The 18,750-nt window shown below is 46.2% G+C and overlaps 1 protein-coding gene across 1 annotated transcript in view; it reads right to left on the bottom strand.

Moving 5' to 3' along the window:
• TMC2 (transmembrane channel like 2) overlaps positions 1–18,750 on the bottom strand; it is a gene marked incomplete at both ends in the record, with an annotated part of 62,207 nt that overhangs the window by 37,697 nt on the left and 5,760 nt on the right. Inside the window, 3 exons of the mRNA XM_080813612.1 lie at positions 113–203; positions 8,885–9,037; positions 12,256–12,577. Coding sequence (XP_080669738.1) covers positions 113–203; positions 8,885–9,037; positions 12,256–12,577 — 566 coding nt within the window. The remainder of the gene's footprint in view (positions 1–112; positions 204–8,884; positions 9,038–12,255; positions 12,578–18,750) is intronic.

Below are 18,750 nucleotides of genomic sequence, written 5' to 3'. Positions count from 1 at the left end.
TCTGGGGGAGCTAGACAGAAATGGAGAGGCTGGGCAAGTGCCTGTGATGGTCACCCAGGTTCAGAGGCTGGGCAAACGCTTCCGAGGGTTTGGCTGTCTCTGTACTACCCACCTTAGCGACCAGCATCCTACAGGCATAGAGTCGCTTGCCTTTCCCCTTCCCCAAGGCTCCTTCATACTTCTCCACAAACTCTTGGGCCTCCCTGGTTAGGGAAAAAAAAAAAAAGGTAGGGGGTAGAGGAAGAACTGCAATTAATACCAAACCAAAAGAAATCTGAAGGGTTTTTATACTCCTAGTTAGAATATAAGCTCTGTGAAGGCAGGACTCTTTGTCTGTTTCATTCATCGAAGTTTCCCAAATGCTAAGAAGAGTGCTTAGTACGTGGTAGGCACCCATAGGCAGAATTTGGGCCCCCACGAGGGTAGCCCCCCTGGTGGCACACCTATGAATGGCAAAAGGGACTTGGCAGATAAAATTAAAATTCTGGAATTTAAAATAGATTATCCTGGATTCTTGGGAAAGGCCTAGAAGAATCACATGAGCCCCTAAACATAGAAGAAGAAGGCAGAGAGTCAGAGAGAGAGACGTAGCAAAAGGAAAAGTCAGAGAAATTAGAAGCAAGAGAATTTTCCACCCTTTGTTGCTGGGGCCCCTGGAGAGGAAGCCACATGGTAAGCAAGAGAAGGAAGCGATTTCTGCCAAAACCCAGCAAACTTGGAAGAAGACCTCTAGCTCCACATGGGAACCTCAGCCCCGCTAATACCTTGATTTTAGCCAGGTGAGACCCTGTGCAGAGAGAGAATGCAGCCGTGTCCTGCTGGACTTGTGGCCAGCAGCGTTGTGAGCCAGTAGATAGGGGAGTAGGAGCTCAAACAGTTACACTGTGGCAGTGTGTTGTAGCAGCAATAGAAACAGACATGGCAAAACAGGTGAAGGTGATGAAACGGTAAAAAATTCCAGTTATAATGGACAGGACTGGAGGAGATTATGCTGAGTGAAATAAGTCAAGCAGAGAAAGTCAATTATCATATGGTTTCACTTACTTGTAGAGCATAGGGAATAATGTGAAGGACATTAGGAAATGGAAAGGAAAAGTGAGTTGGGGGAAATCAGAGAGGGAGACAAAGCATGAGAGACTGCGGACTCTGAGAAACAAACAGGGTTTTGGAGGGGAGGAGGGTGGGGGTTGGTTGAGCCTGGTGGTGGGTATTAAGGAGGGCACATATTGCATGGAGCACTGGGTGTGGTGCATAAACAATGAATCTTGGAACACTGAAAAAATAAAATTAAATTTAAAAAAATTCCAGTTATAAAATAACTAAGTCATGGGGAGGCAAAGTATAGCCTAGGGAAGATAACCAATAATACTAATAACGTTGTATGGTGACAGATGGTAGCTAGGCTTATAGTGGTGAGCATTGCGTGGTGTATGCATATGTAGAATCATGCTGTTGCACACCTGAAATGAATATAATATTATATGTCAATTATACTTCAGTAAAGAAAAGGAGAATGAATACAGCATTCAGGAGACATTTGTGGACTGCATGAATGTTGAATGAGGGACTGCATAACCCAGGAAGGTTGGATGAGAACAACATGGATCAGTTTGTCTATTAGGTATTCTGGGGGGTGTGCTGGGGCCGGTGAGAACCGGCTCCTGAGAACCCGATGTTAAATATTCAGGAACTTGGCGAACCCAGCTGTTAATCTGTTGGTAGCTTGAAACTGGCCACGGCGAGAGTATATAGATGGTGGAAATCAGCAAATGCTGCAAATCAGGCCCCCTCCTTCGTAGACCCCAGAAAGCCAGTTTTTCATCAGCTCCTGGATAGAGCACCACAAATGAATGAGGAATGAAGTCCATTTCAGGGTGGCCCCAGGGGCGGGGAGGCGGCGTGGAGCTGTGTGTTTGGCAGCTATTGCTACAGCCCTCGCTGTATGGTACACAATCCCTATCCCACCTCCAAAGAGCGACTGCAGGCAGATCAAAGCCAAAGTCACATTCTAACCTCAGGTTAATCCTGAAGCTGGTTTTATTCCAATGTCTCCATATTAATGAGGCTGACTGTCTAGTTCCAGAGCCCTGAGCCCCAGGAGGTCAAAAGCTGGTCTGTAGGGGATTAAGGCTCCTTAATGGGATCAGCTCCCTGTTTCCCCCCAGGCAGGACATGTCCTGGCAGTTAGCTATCTGTGGCTACCAACTAGGCACAACACAAAAACATGCTTTCATGAAATTTGTATTTTTGTTCTCTTCCTGTATTTGACAAGTGAGCAGAGGCTCCTAAGCACTTGGAGTTTGTGAGTTTAAATGCACCAGCTTTTGGGGCGCCTGGGTGGCTCCATCAGTTGAGCTTCCGACTCTCGGTTTCAGCTCAAGTCATGATCTCGTGGGCAATGGGATCGAGCCCCAACTGGTTGGACTCCGTGCTCAATGGGGAGTCTGCTTGGAGATTTTCTCCCTCTGCCCTTCTCCCCAGTCTCTTGCTCTAGAATAAATAAATAAATCCTTAAATGTGCCAGCTTTTAAGATTTGGGGACTTCAAGTGAGACTTCCCAAAGTAAGAGCCAGCTCATGTTCCTGAGCTGTTGGGCCTGGCAGCAAATACTTCTCCTTGAGATCCAGACTCTGTGTCTAGACCCCCAGACAGCGCTCAGGAGATCAGAAGGCCATACCCGGCAGTGGGTGCAAACCCCGACGATTGTTCACTATGAAGAGCCCACCTGGTTTAAGAATTTTGGTGACACAGCGAGCTTTTCTGGATATAGTGAAGATACGTAAATAGTAACAGCTAATTTTTTGCAGAAAACTCCTTTTTAAACATGTTACTTATAATCCAGACTGTCCCGTTCTTCCTTACCAGAGAGGATTTGGTTTATGGAAACATTGGCTCCTGCCCCATATTTCTCAATTGTTGCAAATCTTGCTTCTGTTCCTTCCTTGTCACCAAGTGTCCTTTGAAGAGGGAACTTCCCGCAAACTTGTCTCCCTTTTTTTCTCAGACCAGATGGTATGTGGTAAGTGCAGTGAAAAGGCAAAGAGAGGAGGGATCTGTTTTTTTTTTTTTTTAAAGATTTTATTTATTTATTTGACAGTCAGAGATCACAAGTAGGCAGAGAGGCAGGCAGAGAGAGAGGAGAAAGCGGGCTCTCCACGGAGCAGAGAGCCTGATGCGGGGCTCGATCCCAGGACCCTGGGATCATTACCTGAGCCAAAGGCAGAGGCTTTAACCCACTGAGCCACCCAGGCGCCCCGGGATCTGTTGTTTTGAGGAAGAGTTTAGGGGTGTGGATCTCAAGGAAGTAGGAGGGAAGCCCTGATGGTCAAAAGGCAGTAGCTAGGATCTGGGGGTGGCCAGAGGTTGAAGGTGGTCTGGGCCATGCTGCTTTGGGGCCTCCCTTTGTCCCCAGGCAATTTCCTTTTTTTTTTTTTTTTTTTTAAAGATTTTATTTATTTGTCAGAGAGAATGAGCACAGGCAGACAGAGAGGCAGGCAGAGGCAGAGGGAGAAGCAGGCTCCCTGCCAAGCAAGGAGCCCGATGTGGGACTCGATCCCAGCACTCTGGGATCATGACCTGAGCCGAAGGCAGCTGCCCAACCAACTGAGCCACCCAGGCGTCCCGGCAATTTCCATTTTTAATTGTGGAGACAAGAATCAAATAAATGCTGAGCTCACACTAAGTAGAAATTTGGATGGGCCAGGTGAGGATCTGTGTCCGAGGGCAGTGGAGGTTAACTAAGCATGCCTGGCTTCCATGGGTGATGGTTTAAAATATAGTAGCAAATTATTATTCTTCCCTTTAAAATGAAGAACTGGGGGTTCCTGGGGTTCTCAGTTGGTTAAATGTCCGACTTATGATTTTGGCTCAGGTCATGATCTCCGGGTCATGGGGCTGAGCCCCGTATCAGGCTTCTCACTCAGTGTGGAGTCTGCTTGTCCTTCTCCCTCTGCTCCTCCCTTGTACTCTCTCTCTCTCTCTCTCAAATAAATAAATAAACAAACAAATAAATAAATAAATAAATAAAATGGAGAACTGAATTCTCCTCCCCTTGAATGTGGGCCAGACTTAGTGACTTGTCTCCAATGAACAGAAAGTGGTAGAAGTGACTGTTTATGACTTCTGAGACTAGGACAATAAAGGGTAATTGTGACTTCCTCCTCTTCTGAGGGAAGCCAGCTGCCATGTCATGAGAAAATTCAAGCAGCCTATGGAGAGAAACTGAGGCCTATTTCTAACAACCACCAGGCCCGGTCAAGCCTTCAGATGACAGCAGCCCTGTCCAACACCCTGACCCACCCTTATGAGAGACTCCAAGATGGAACTGCCTAGTTAAGCTGCTCCTGAACTTCCAGCCCATAGAAGGCAGTAAATGTTCATTACTCTTTTAAACTGCTAAGTTTACACATCCCTAGATGTGTTCTACACATGCAGAACCCAAACCACTTGGTGCTCACACATTTAGGTTTGCTATGTCTTTGTCTTAATGGATTGACACTTTTATCACTCTATAATATTCCTTTCTGTCCCTGTTAATTTCCTTTACTCTGAAGTTGACTTTATTTGATATTTATACTGCCTCATCTACTACTTTATTTTGGTTAACATTTGCATGGCATATATTTTTTGGTCATCTTTATACTCTCAACCTATATATATCATCACTTTTAAAGTGAATTTCTTGGGGTGCCTGGGTGGCTCAGTTGGTTAGGTGTCTGCCTTCAGCTTGGGTCATGATCCCAGGGTCCTGGGATCAAGCCCTGCATCAGGCTCCCTCCTCAGTGGGGAGCCTGCTTCTCCCTCTCCCATTTCCCCTGCTTTTGTTCCCTCTCTCCCTGTGTCTATCTCTGTCAAATAAAAAAATAAAATCTTAAAAAAAAATAAAGTGAGTTTCTTACAGACTGTATGCAGTTAAGTCATTTTTAAAATTACTCTGCCAGTCTGTCTCTTAACTGGTGTATTTAGACCACTTACATTGAATGTAGTTAGTGATATGTTAAGATTTAAACCTAAATGGGGCACGTGGGTGGCTCAGTGGGTTAAACCTCTACCTTTGGCTCAGGTCACGATCTCAGGGTCCTGGAATCGAGCCCCGCATCGGGCTCTCTGCTCAGCAGGGAGCCTGCTTCCCTCTCTCTCTCTGCCTGCCTCTCTGCCTACTTGTGATCTCTCTCTCTCTCTCTGTCAAATTAATAAATAAAATCTTAAAAAAAAGATTTAAACCTACTGTTTTACTTTTTTTGTTTGTTTGTTTATTCTTTCTGTTTTTCATTTCTCTAATCCTTTTTCCTGAAAGTTACTTCAACATTTTTTAGGATTCCATTTTGGTTTATCTCTGATGCTTTTCGGTGTTATCTCTTTGTATGGTCTTTTCAGTAGTTGCTCTAAGTATTACTACATATTACTATATAATGTAATATGTAACGTAAGATGTGTGTGTGTGTTCCTTATGTCCCTTTATCCTTTCATTTATAATTGTCTTAAATATTTTCTCTACATTCATTGAGAACCACATTAGATGTTGTTATAATTTTTTCTCCAACTGTTAAACATAATTTTAAATACTCACAGGAAGAAGGAAAATCTATGACAGTTTCCAATATTTTAGCTCTTACCATGTTCTTCCTTCCTGATGTTCCAAGAGTCTTTGTTTTATCATTTCTTTTTTATTTAGAGAATTTAGCCATTCTTTTAGGGTTGGTTTGCTGGTAACAAATTCTTTTATGTTTCCTTCATCTGAGAATGTCTTGATTTCTTTTTACTTAAAAAAATATATTTTATTTATTTATTTGAGAGAGAGAGAGAGAGAGAGAGAGAGAGAGAGAACGTGAGCAGGGGGAGGCATGGAGGGGTAAGCAGATTCACCACTGAATCTGGGGCTCGAGGCAGGGCTTGATCCCAGGACCCTCAGATCACAACTTGAGCAAAGTCAGGTGTTCCAATTTCTTCTTCTTCTTAAAGGATATTTTTGGTGGCTATAGAATTCTGGGCTGACAATTCTTTTATTTAGCACTTGAAAAATTGTGTCACCTTCCTCTGTCCCCCAGGGCTTCTGATAAGAAATTTGCTTTCATTCTAATTGTTTTCCCCTATAGGTAATGCATTGTTTCTCTCTGACTGCTGGTAAGAGGTTTGACTGTGATGTGTCTTGACATGGATTACTTTGGGTTCATTCCATGTAGGGTTTCTTTCATTTTCTTGAGTCTGTAAGTTTTGCCAAATTTGAAAATTTTTAGTCATTATTTCTTTGAAGGTTTTTTCAGCCCCACCCTCTCTCTTGTCTTTTCTGGGACTCCTCCCCCTGGCCCTCTCATATCCAGGGCAAGAGATAGGGAAGAAACTCTAATGTTAGAGCATTTATTATAGTCCCACATGTCCCTGAGGTTCTGTTCATTTTTCCCCCCAGATTATTTTCTCTGTATTGTTTAGATTGGGTAATTTTTCTTATTCTACCTTCAATTTTGTTGATTCTTTGTGTTCTCCATTCTGCTGTTGAGCCCACTCATTCATTTTTTTAAAATTTCAGTTGTTCTATTTTTTACTTCTAAAATTTCTAGTTGCTTTTCTTTACATCTTCTATTTCTTTTCTTAGACTTTCTACTTCTTCATTAGTTTCATGTCCTCATAATTGCTCAGTGAAACACTTTTTTGATGGTTTCTTTAAAAATTTAGCATCTATGTCATCTTGGTGTTACCATCTTTAGTTGCCTTTATAATTCAGCTGGAGATCATCCTAGTTTTGGTATGATGAGTGATTTTCAGTTGAAGCCTGGGCACTTTGGATATTATAAGACTCTGGATCTTGTTTAAATCTTCTGCTTTAGCAGGCATCCTCTGACACTGCTTCAGTGGGTAAAAAGGAAAGGATGTTGTCTCATTCCTTCCAGACGGCAGTCCATACTCCTCATTTGGCCCCTTTTGGCATCCAAGACTGGGTAGGAACTCTTCATTACTGCTGAGAAAGGATGGGAGCGTCCCTGCAGAGGGGACACTTGGCCCCAGTCTTGCAGGATATGTGGGAATTAGCCAGGTGGGCTGGCAGAAAGCAAAGATCGAGGCAGAGGCACCAGCTTGCTTCGGGACTCGGAAGCTCTCTGGCCTTGGACTTGAGCCTGGGATAAGGAGTCTTGGGAGAGGGAAGAGGGAAGGAGGCCAGCATTGGCTGAGGATCTCTGCTCCAGGGAGAAACACATGGGCCTGTTCGGCTTCCCAGACTTTAGCCATTTGTCACCCATCCCAAGAGCAGGAGCTCTGTCCTCTGGCTGGAGGAGATGTCACATTTCTCCTCCAGGCAGCTAGACAGCCCTCAGGAAATGTCCCAGTCCCCGTGACTTCCAGCCACCTGGAGATCTCATTTCCATAAGCACCTCGGTTGCTCTTTTTCCACTGTTAATAAAAGATGTGTTCAGGTGACACCTGAGTGGGGGTGAGGTCCTGTGAGGGTGACAGATGGCTGTTCTGTGCCCCCCTGAAGGAAGAAGAACCTGGCCCTGAGGGACTAGGGAGAAGAGTATCAGGAAAAGAGGCTGAGTAGGAAGACAGCCACTGCTGAGAGCTGTCCCTGCCACTGGAACTGTAGCCACCAGCCACAGGGGATGATTTAATTTAAATAAATTAAAACCCCCAAATCCATTTCTCAGTCATACTCACTACTCTTCAAGAGCTTACTGGCCACCTGTAGCTGGCGACAGGAGTATTAGTATGGATTTAGAGCACTCCCATCATCCCCAGAGGTCCTGTTGGGACACACTGGCCGGTGGGCACCGCAGGGACACCTTTCTTCCTGCAACTGTGTAGGACACATGTGGTCATTTGCTGGCACAGAGTAAACTCTATTCACCAGAAGCCCGACCTGTGTCTGTGCAACTAGCATCTGGGCGGTGCCTCTCAGAGGGGCAAACCATGAATCCCAATGTGTCCAAATACAGCTTCCAGATTGTTCTACCCAATAGAGGATGAGGCATTTGACTTGAGCTGCTGGGAAACACACGTGTGAGAGGAGCCAGGGAAAAGGGCTTCACAAAGAGGGAAGGGGAGAGGGAGCATTCCCTGCCCAGCCCTGCAGCATCAAAGCCAAGAGAGCACTTGTGGGGGGAAATGGTAACGTCAGATGGGGTTTTTGTTTTGTTTTGTTTTGTTTTAAAGTAGAAAACCAGAAGTTAAGCAATGTGACTCTCGCCCTTATGAGACATGAGGCTCATAACGTGTTTGGCGTGCTGGCCTTTGTAGGGAAGCCAGAGAAGGGCCAGCTGGAAACAGGAGTCAGGGGCTGGGGCCTGAGGAGGCCTGAACAATATTCCCAGAGCATGATGGTGAGCTTGGCCCGGGATCAGGCCCTCAGGCTGCGGGAGTAGCTGAGACAGACCCAGTCCCTGCTCCCCACACGTAAGTCGGAGTGTGCTACGCATGGAGAGGTTCTGGGTGCCTAAGGAACACGAAGGGAGTTCTGACCTTGCAGAGGCGGAGGAGGGTCACAGAGAACCCCCCAAGGAAGGCATGTCTGTTGGGTTGTGAGGAAGGCTCAGGAACCTTCGCCATGAAGGTGAAGGGGTATGGGACAGAAGGGACATCAGGCAGAGTGGCAGGGTTGGCTCTAGGCCAGAGCACCATGATCCTCATCTCACCCCCCCAGACCCTGCTTGGTGCTGGCCAACCGCAGGCCCTCTGTTAGCAGTAACTACTCCTGTTTGTCTGGTCTCTAACAGATCCCACTCAGGCACTGTTCTTGTGCTGGGGAGCGGAGGGACCAAAGCAGAGTGGGAGAGTGAACCCCCCTTCCTGTCAAGTCCTCTTGTGGCCAACAGGGGGAAGGCGCTTGGGGCCCATGGGAAGGACCTGAGCCCTCTGGACTTCCAGAGGCCCTGGTTGACCACCACTCGCTCACCTGAGCTCCCTGAGCTTTTTCGCCATGGGCCAGGGCTTGTTCCGCATGGTGGCTATGAGCTGCTTCTTGTCTTCTACCTGCTCCAGGATACGGGCCAGTTCCTCCTCTGAGAGAGACTCCCCTCCAGAGGCGCGGGAGGCCAAGGAGGCTGATCTGGAAGGCAGAGCCGGGGCAGAGAGGGGAGAGTGAAAAGCTGGCAAGTGTCTTCAGGTGCTCTGTGGAATGGAGAGGAACCCACAGGCAAGGCAGGTGGGCTGTGTTCCCTGGCCTTCCCAGCGCTGATCACCCCTCAGAGGCCTGCGCCTGCTCAGAAGCCCTCAGTGACTCCCACCGCCCATCAGAAGAGGCCATGCTCTGTCCTGAAGCCCTAAACACCAGGAGGGTTGCCTCCCCCGACTCCATTTCTCTGAGTCCTCTCCACCCACCACACTCGAGCACAGTGCTGCTCAACAGAAACGTAACCTAAGCCAAGTGTTGTAATTTTAAATTTTCTAGTAACCATATTAAAATGGCAAGGGGCGCCTGGGGGGCTCATTCGTTAAGCATCTGCCTTTGGCTCAGGTCATGGTCCCAGGGTCCTGGGATTGAGCCCCCCATCGGGCTCCTTGATCAACAGGGAGTCTGCTTCTCCCTCTGCCTCTCACCCCGCTCATGCTCACTCTTTCTCAGTCTCTCTCTCTCTCTCAAATAAATAAGAAAAATCTCTTAAAAAAAAAATGGCAGGGGCACCTGGGTGGCTCAGTGGGTTGAGCCTCTGCCTTCGGAGCAGGTTGGTGATCTCAGGGTCCTGGGATTGAGCCCCACATCAGGCTCTCTGCTCGGTGGGGAGCCTGCTTCCCCCCATCTCTCTGCCTGCCTCTCTGCCTACTTGTGATCTCTCTCTCTGTCAAATAAATAAATAAAATGTAAAAAAAAATGGCAAAAGGAGATGGGCAAGCTAGTTTTAATAATACATTTCATTGACTCCAATATGTCAAAAATTGTTATTTTAACATGTAACCATTATAAAAAATTATTAATGAGAAATTTTATATTCTTCTTGTACTGTCTTCAAAATCTGGTGTTCATCCCACAACTACTGTGCATATCAATTCAGACATTAAATTTTCCTTGAACATATTTCAACCATATCTGGATTTTATAAAATTTGTAGTTGAAAAGGTAGATTTACATACCCAGGTTGTTTCAGACATACTTAGAAGTTTCCCAACAAATGACTGGAGTAGCCAAATGCCATTTCCCTTTGACATTTGCATCTGCATTGACAAAAGCAGTTTGCCTTTTAGTTTTCAGAGATTTGAAATGCGCCGGCTTCAAAGTTAAATTGATTTCAAAGCTACAGCTGTCTCTCCGGGTTAAGTAAATTCACTAACTCTTGTGTTAACTCGGTAGTAATAACACTGAATTAGAATGAAAGGAAATTAGAAATTCAGTGTCTTGGTCTGCGTGGGCCACAGTTCAAGGGCTCAGCATGGGGCTGACAGAGATGGTACTGGACAGCAGAGGGGGAGAGGGAGCATCCAGCCGGAATCCTTCTCCCCAGGTGAGGAACCCTTCTCCCCATGTGAGGAGCCTCAGCATCTCACAGACAAGATGATGTGTTCAGCTGCCACAAAATCCTAGTTCTTGTGTGTGCTTCTCACACCGTCCTTCACTCGCAGACACGGTGACTCTGGGAGGGACAGCAGCCCCACCCCCACCCCCCGCCACCCCGAGGTGAGGGAGGCACAGGAAAAGGCTATGCCCCAGCTGCTTCTTAGCAAGTTCCATAAATGGAAACACCAGGATGTGGGCTCGACTTAGAGAACAATTTACAGGAGACCCTATGAGTCTTAATTTCTGAGGAGCTCAGAAGAGGACAGAGGTGAGAGGAGGGGCCCGACACTTCACTCTGGGAACACTCTGGCACAGGAGTGTCTTGCCACACCTCAGGCACACCCCATGATTACCTGCCTTTGAGTTTTTCCACAGGGGTTCCCTTAACCTGGGGGTGGGGGGACTTCAGTCATTGCTTGTTCAAATGTCACCTGGGCTTCCATGACCGGCCGAAAAGCTGACCTTTTCCATGGAGGAACCCCGATGTCCCAGCATCCCCCAGGAAGGCATTTTGTTAAATCCTTTCTCAGATCATATTGCTTTCTGCCTTGTCTTGTGATGACTGCTGCCCAAGGCCTCTCTCCCCTGCCAGACTGTCAGCATCTGGGGAACAGGACTGAGTCTTTTCTGTCTCTCTGTGCCTGTCGCAGCACTCAGCTGAGAATGACATGAATGAGCCCCTGTCTGTACCCCTTACTTTGCATCTGCCATCCAGACACTGGGGGTCTGTTTCCGGGTAGAGGGAGGGCAGCCTCCCTGTAAAGTTCAGGACACTCCAGGGCCCAATCTGCGTGCTTTAAATTCTCTTTAAATTGCTAAGGGCACCTTTACCCCTTTAGCTGATGTCCAAAGACCATCAGACAGTAGAAAAAAGCCCCAATCAAGCCAGGAATGGCTGGCATGGTGACAGAAGAAATCAGTGGGCTCTTTTGAGGGTCCCAGTTCCCTCTGTAAAGGTGGAGAGGTCTGGTGGAAGAGCCTAGAGTCCTGTGGGAAGGAACACCATTTTCACCATAACCCCGATTCCTTCAACTATTTCTAAAGCCTCCCCAGCCATTATCAAGAGGGATTCTTAAAACCTCCCAAGAAGTGAGTAAAGTCAAAAAGGGAGGACAGGAGAAGTTGATGTTCCATCAAAATTTGTAGCAAAGAATGAACCAAATCCTGACTTGCTGATTCTGTAAGCTGGTTTAGTCCACAGACCCCCGTGTGCCGGTGCTAATGAGACAAAGGAAACAAAACAAATACCCCCTCCCCCCAAATCCCAAGTTTCAGGGCTGTTGGAATCCCCGATGGTCCTCTAGATCAATGCCACACATCACAGAAGAGGACACAGGTCCAGACTGGGGAGATGGCGTGCTTAAGTCCTATGATGACTGCTGCATCCAATTTTGTTAGTTTCTCTCAGTGCCTCTTCTGGAGCTGTGGTGAGTCACCAGCTGAAATTCAGGAGACTTGGGATCTTGTGCCACCTGGCTGCCATGTCACACACCCCGACCCTCCCCACCCCCGCCAGTGCTTCCACTCACACCTGCCAGACAGGGGGCATTGGCTCTGAGAGTGCCCAGGGGCCAATCTGCCTGGAATGACCAAGACCCTCATCCCATTTCTGCCCCAGATGGGGAAGGCAGGGCAGTGGACAAGGGAGGGACAAACAGAAACAGCCCCCTTATACCGGGGGAGGGGACCTCAGCCCTTCATCAGGGCAGGATGGAAGGCCAAAGCAGAGGAGGGTGCCAATCAAAGACTGCACCTGAATCAGAATCACAACATACCTGTGTTTCTTTGGCCGCTTCCACATCTCCTCCTTTCTTGGCACCTCCTTTTCCTTCTTTGGGGGAGCTCTCTGCTCCTTGAAGGAAGCCCTCCCATCTCTCTTCCTCCTCCCCTCACAGGTCCTCTCTGTGGAGCTCCGCCCCTGCTCCCCCAGCTCCTCTCCGTGTCTCTTGCGCTCTGCCTGCTTCCTCCGGGGAGAGCCCGGCCTTGGGCTGCCCCCAGCCCGCTCCTTCTGGCCAGGTTGAGCTCCACGCCTGCCTGCTGCAGCACCCTCGGCTCTGGGAGCCTGCTTCCGTGAGGGTCTCCTCCCGGACCTGTCACCTGCAGGGAGAGGAAATGGACAGTTCTGGCCTCACTGGCCTCCACTGCAGGAAAGTGCCCCAGCCTGTGAGGAATCAGATGTCCAAGATGCTTTCTGGAGCTTGTTGGCTCCAAAGGCCACCTCTTCCAGAAACTCTGGTTTGGGATGAGAATTAATGTCTCCCTCTTCTGACCCGCTGGCATTTCCACGCTCTTGCCTAAACCTTAGGTAGAAATCTAGGCACATGCCTTTCCTCTTTTTGGGTGTAGCTCCTTGGGGTCAGAACTGAGTCATCTCCTGACCCCTGGGGCCAGCCAAGCACGGGTCTCTGTTTGCAAGGCAGGACCACTGGCACAGGAAGGGCTGGGGGGGTTCCTTTCTCCAGGGGCTGCTGCCTGATGAGCTCCTCTTGCGTGTGTGTGTGTGTGTGTGTGTGTGTGTGTGTGTGTGTGTAAACCATGACTTCGAGGCATTGACAAATAGCCTGGTTGAACAGAATCGACAGTATGAAATCTCCTCAACAGTTTGCCCAACGACTATGTTAACTACAACTCTTTGTATAAGCATTTACAAATCAAATGCAGGGAAATTATACAGTTCTGGTATTAATAGCCAACCTCTCTCCCACTTACTAGCTGGGTGTCTTTGAGCAAGTCACTTGACCTCTCTGAGTCTCAGCTCATCTCTAACATGGGCAATGTTCATACTTACCCTATTAGCTTCTTAATGAACACAGGACAGTGACTGACATCTGAGGAGGGATGTCATTACCCTGATACTTTTACCCAGAAATAAAATATTTTTTGCTTATAGGAAAAACACAGGTTTCGAGCTAGACTGGTTTGCTGAAAAGATCATTTCTACCATCTTTTATCTCTGTGACCACAGACACATTACTTTTCTGCACCTCAGTTTCCTCATCTGTATAACGGCTCTAGGAGCTCCCATTTCCTTACTTGGTTGGGGGCAGGGTGCTAACTAAAAACAGGAGTAAAAGTTCTGGCCTGTGGGAAATACTCAACAAAGGCTCCCTCCCCTCCTGTCTCCAGCCTGCCTTGCCACTCTTGTGTTCTGAGCCCTTGCGTCCGAGTGGGCAGTGCCTGGAAACAGTCTTCTGTAGGGCACTTGTTCCCATTGTCCACATGGGCCCCCATTCAGCCTTTTCTGCCACGGGCAGGCAGATTTCCCCAGCTGCATTGCCAAAGGCCCAACTTGGGGCAAAGCAGAGGAGAAGTTTGCCACCTGCCATTCCCAGCAGCAGCGATAGAGTCTGGGAATGTGGAGTCCCAGGTTCCCAAATTCTCAACTCTACCCTCCTCCTTATCTAGCCCCTCAAAGTTGTGCGTTCACTGCGGTGGCCCCAGAGACCTTTCCTCTCTGCTTCTCTGACCCTTGAGATTTTATACTCTGAGAAGCAAGCCAGCTGGTCAAACAGCAACCAGAATTAGTCCATGGTAAGTGGGGCTGGATCTGGGGATTCAGAGTCTGGACGTCTGGGCTTGACGTCTGGTTCTGATGGTTTTTGTCTGGGTAACTCTGGGCAGGTTGCTTATTGTTTCCGAGTCAGCTTTCTTGTAGGTAATCTAGTAAGTGCCGGTGGTGGTCTACGCAGATTCCCATTACCTGGCCACTGCGTCCTCCCCTAGCTGCCGTGTGTGGTGGCTCTAACAGCTCACAGGTTCTCCCTTCTTGGTTGATGGGAACTATCTTGCTGGAAAATGCCTGGAAATTTACAGACCACTCCTCTCCTTGAGTCAGCCCATAGCTAATTACTAACTGATACAGAGGCACAAAATCCAGTCCTCTGCCTCAAGGCTGGGCAAGTCTGTGGCTCATTCATACTCTTGAGCTTCCTACAGGATCAGGCCTTGGCTAGACTCCACCTGGGCCACATCCTTGCTTCTCTTGTCCTTCTCTTGCCCTGCCCTACTTCCCTCACTTCTTACCTCCGGAGAGCCACCCTTGATAAAATTACATGCTCAAGAATCCCTATCTCAGGCTCTGCTTCCAGGGAACCAGACCGGTCCATAGGCACCTATCTCAAAGTGTGGTAGGGAAATCCAATCGAGATAACATCTGTCCAAGTGTGATGGAAGCTGGAGCGTGCTAGATTTGTGAATGGGATTTGCATTGAGGTTCAGGGAGAAACTGGTCCAAGTTCTCTTTCTGGGTTTCAAACTAGGATATTGGTGACACATTCATATGGACAAGGTGCCTGGCTGCCTGGCCAACTGGGCTGGCCAAGAACTCAAAGGCCTTTTATTCGCTAATTCACTCACCCAAACCAAAACATTTATTGATCATTGATTAGATGCTACGGAGGCCAGAGCAGCAAATGAGACTGACAAGATTCTGCCCCTCAGCACGTTTTGAGTTAGTGGAGAGGCAATGTGATCGGTTCTATGATTCAAGAAGCACAAGGGTGGGCTTGACCCAGACTTCAAGCAAGGCAAGGGGAGAGGCAGAGGGAAAGGGAGAGAGAGACTCTTAAGCAGGCTCCACGCCCGATGTGGCAGGGCTTGATCCCACCACCCTGAGATCATGACCTGAGCTGAAATCAAATGTCAGATGTTTGATCAACTGAGCCACCCAGCCGCCCCCAAAGGAAGAAACTTTTAAGCTGAGATCTGAGAACTTTTTTTTTAAAAAGATTTTAATTAATTAATTTATTTGATGGAAAGAGACAGTGAGAGAGAAAGAGCACAAGCAGGGAGAGAGGCAGAGGGAGAAGCAAGCTCCCAGCTGCACAAAGAGCCTGATGTGGGACTTCATCCCAGGACCCTTGGATCATGACCGGAGCCGAAGGCAGATGCTTAACAGACTGAGCCATTCAGTCATCCTGAGATCTTATTCTTAACTGATCCAATAGATAAGAGTTTGTTTAAAATAATGCTAGCAAAAATGTATTGGATGACTGTAGCTTATGGAAAAGTGAAATGAATGGCAATGGTGTTCAAGGGCCACGAAGAAGGAACTGGGAGCAGGCTGTTATAATGCACTTGCACTACCCATGGAATGGCATGGTGTTCTTTGGAAGTGGACTTGGATTAATTGTAAACTGATACTGCCAACTCTAGTGAAAACACTAAGAAAAGTGAAAAAAAAAAAGAACTATAACTGATATGCTAAAAAGCTGGAATCATATGAAATGCTCAGTCAAAACCACAAGAGGTAGGAGAGTGGAAGACAAAAATAGGAACAAAGAACAAGGGCAATGATTAGAAAACAGCATCAACTATGGCAAATATTAATCCAACTATATCAACAATCACTTTAACAGCAACGGTCTAACTACACCAGTTAAAGAAAGAGATTGTCAGAGTTGAGAGCAAAAAAGGCCCAAAAAGAAATTGTCTACAAGAAATCCACTTTAAATAGGAAGAAAAATTCAGATGACAAGGGAAAGGGTGGAGGAGAATATGCCATGCTAACATGAACCAAAAGAAAGCTGGAGTAACTGTACTAATTTCAGACGAAGCAGATTTTAGAGCAGGGAAAATTATCACGGAAAACGTAGAGCATCACATTGCATAATGATAAAGAGATCAGTTCTCCAGAAAGGCATAACATTTCTTAATATGCATACGCCTAACAACAGAACACCGATAGCTGGTAGAACTGCAGGGAGAAATGGGCAAATCCATAATTACAGCTGGAGAGTCCAGGCCCCTCTGTCAGTAATCAAGAGATCCAGCAGGCACAAAGTCAATAAGGACATAGTTAAATGGAAAGCACGGTCAAGCAACTGGATCTAATTGATGTTTCTAGAACACTTAATCCAACCACAGCAGAATACACCTTCTACTTGAGCCCACATGGAACATTCACCAGGACAGACTACATTCTGGCCTATAAAACAAATGAGTAGCCAAATATTGTTTCTAAGGCACCCACAATCCTATCTTTTTTTTTTTTTTTAACATTTTTTAAAGCTTTATTTATTTATTTGACACAGAGAAAGAGAGAGAGAGCACAAGCAGGGGGACAGCAGGCAGAAGGAGAAGCAGCCTCCCTTCTGAGCAAGGAGCCCAATGCAGGACTCATTCCCAGGACCCTGAGATCATGACCTGAGCCAAAGGCAGATGCCTAACTGATGGAGCCACCCAGGTGTCCCCCCATGATCTTAAGTGTTCATATCTGACAACTTTTGATTTCTTCTTTCCAAGACTGACTCCTAAGTGTAAAATAAAGTAAAATAACTTTTAGGATATCTTTTGTGTCTAAAACTATCTTTGAGATTTCCCGGAAGGTCCTGGAAAATCACAAAAACTTCATCTTCCACCTTATGAAAAAGAGAGGTACCAGAAACAATCAGGATTATTTGATGTTACTGTTGGAATTTCATGAGAAGAGCTGTCAGATCAGAAGAGACGCTCAGCCTTTTCTAGGTTAAGTTGGTTTAGGTCGAATGTTTAAATATTTCAGCAACTGAATGCTCTGTGGGCAGTTCCTAGAGATTTGTCATTGCCCTTGCTGTCCATGACCTGTTTCCATTAATCAGAGTCCTGAAGGTGCTTTGCCTAATGTTAGGCAACAGTGTAATAATCAAAGTTCAGTTATCATTTAAAATGTTTACTTGGTATCAAGTCTTTAATTTGAATCTGGCATCTTTTAGGTCAGTGCTTTTTAGCTGGAAATACAGATCAGATTTACCTATGGAGTTTTATTAAAATATACATGCTCAGGGGAGCCTGGGTGGCTCAGTCCGTTAAGTGTGTGGCTCTTGATTTTGGCTCAGGTCATGATCTCGGGGTCCTGGGATTGAGCCCCATGTCAGCCTCTGCACTGAGCATGAAGCCTCTTTGAGAACCAATCTCTCTCTCTCTCTCTCCCTCTGCCTCTCCCCTCGCTCACTCTTTCTCTCAAAAAAAACCACACATGCTTAGGACCTACTCTGGACTCACTGAATCTCTTTACTTAATATTCTTGATCTCTTTTTCTTATATGTTTGTTATATTTTTGTTATATTGCGTATATGTCTTTATCTAATTATACATTATACCTCAAGATATTTTTCTCTGTAAAGACTAGGTTAAACCATCTTTGTAAGTCAGAAATAATGTTCCTTGTCTGTAAAAACATGTTTAATCATTAAAAACATTTTGCCCAAAACTTTCAGACTGACTTATTAATGTTTGTTTTGCATCCTATAGGAATGACCAAATTTCCTGGTCGGTTTCACTATTGCTATGAATAACGTTTCACTTTTGAAAGTTATCAGTAATAAGTTACCATTGCCATTTTAAGTCTCTCTCACACGGATGTTACATGTTGTACCCTCAAAGTTCCTTGAAACCTCAACTGTAGACCAGCGTTTTTGTCTTCAACCACCGGACTGTCTTGGAACCCTGACTGGAAGGACTCTAGTGGGTACTGCTAACTAGCACAGTAGTATAACTGTCAAGGGATTGATTCTTGGATTCATGTCCTTCAACTGAAAAGACATCACCATCCTCAAATTACTGGAAGACCATCCATCCCTACTAGTGACCTTGGTTTGAGGGTTAAAGCAGACAGCCTTTGGATATAGAAAGCTGTGCTCAAAATCCATTGGAACAAGACCACAGATTGTCACTTTGTAACCTGTATTCCTCTGTTTTCTATTCTTTAACCTAATTCTATCCTGCACTAACTTAAGGTTATTTTTAATTGTGTTACTCATAAGCCTCTATTTCTAATATTGCTGTTTGCATCCTTAATTGCTCCTTGGGATGAATCCAATACCCAGTTACAATTCATTAATGAACTGACTAAAGTACTTATTTCCCAGTCAGCTTTCTTTGGTCCCAGTTTCTTATAAGAGATCAGTTGGTTTCCTGAGTAACTGGACTCCACCTTTGGGCGACGTATTAGATGAGAAATTCCACAGCAGGCCAGCTGGTGAGAAATCCAAAACTGCCATCACTTCCTAGGAGGGTCTTGACTCTCTGAAGCAATACTTCAGAGATGTATTGTCAAATACAGAGATGTATTTGTCAAAAATTGACAAAGATGTCCCAACTTTGAACTTTCACTGAAAGAGAATTTGGGAGGAGATCAGGGAACCTATGGTATATTTTTGGACATGTCTCACTTTCACAGATCTACAAGTAAGACATGTTACTCTTCTTTTCCTTTAGTCCCACCTAATGATCTCCATACTAGAAAATTCGCTACACCAAACTACTCTTGATGAACAGTGCCAAAAGATTAC

The sequence above is a fragment of the Martes martes genome (genome assembly GCF_963455335.1).
Source record: "Martes martes genome assembly, chromosome: 9".
Taxonomy (NCBI): domain Eukaryota; kingdom Metazoa; phylum Chordata; class Mammalia; order Carnivora; family Mustelidae; genus Martes; species Martes martes.
The sequence above is the reverse complement of the archived record's forward strand: the minus strand, read 5'-3'. Positions and strand labels throughout refer to the sequence as shown.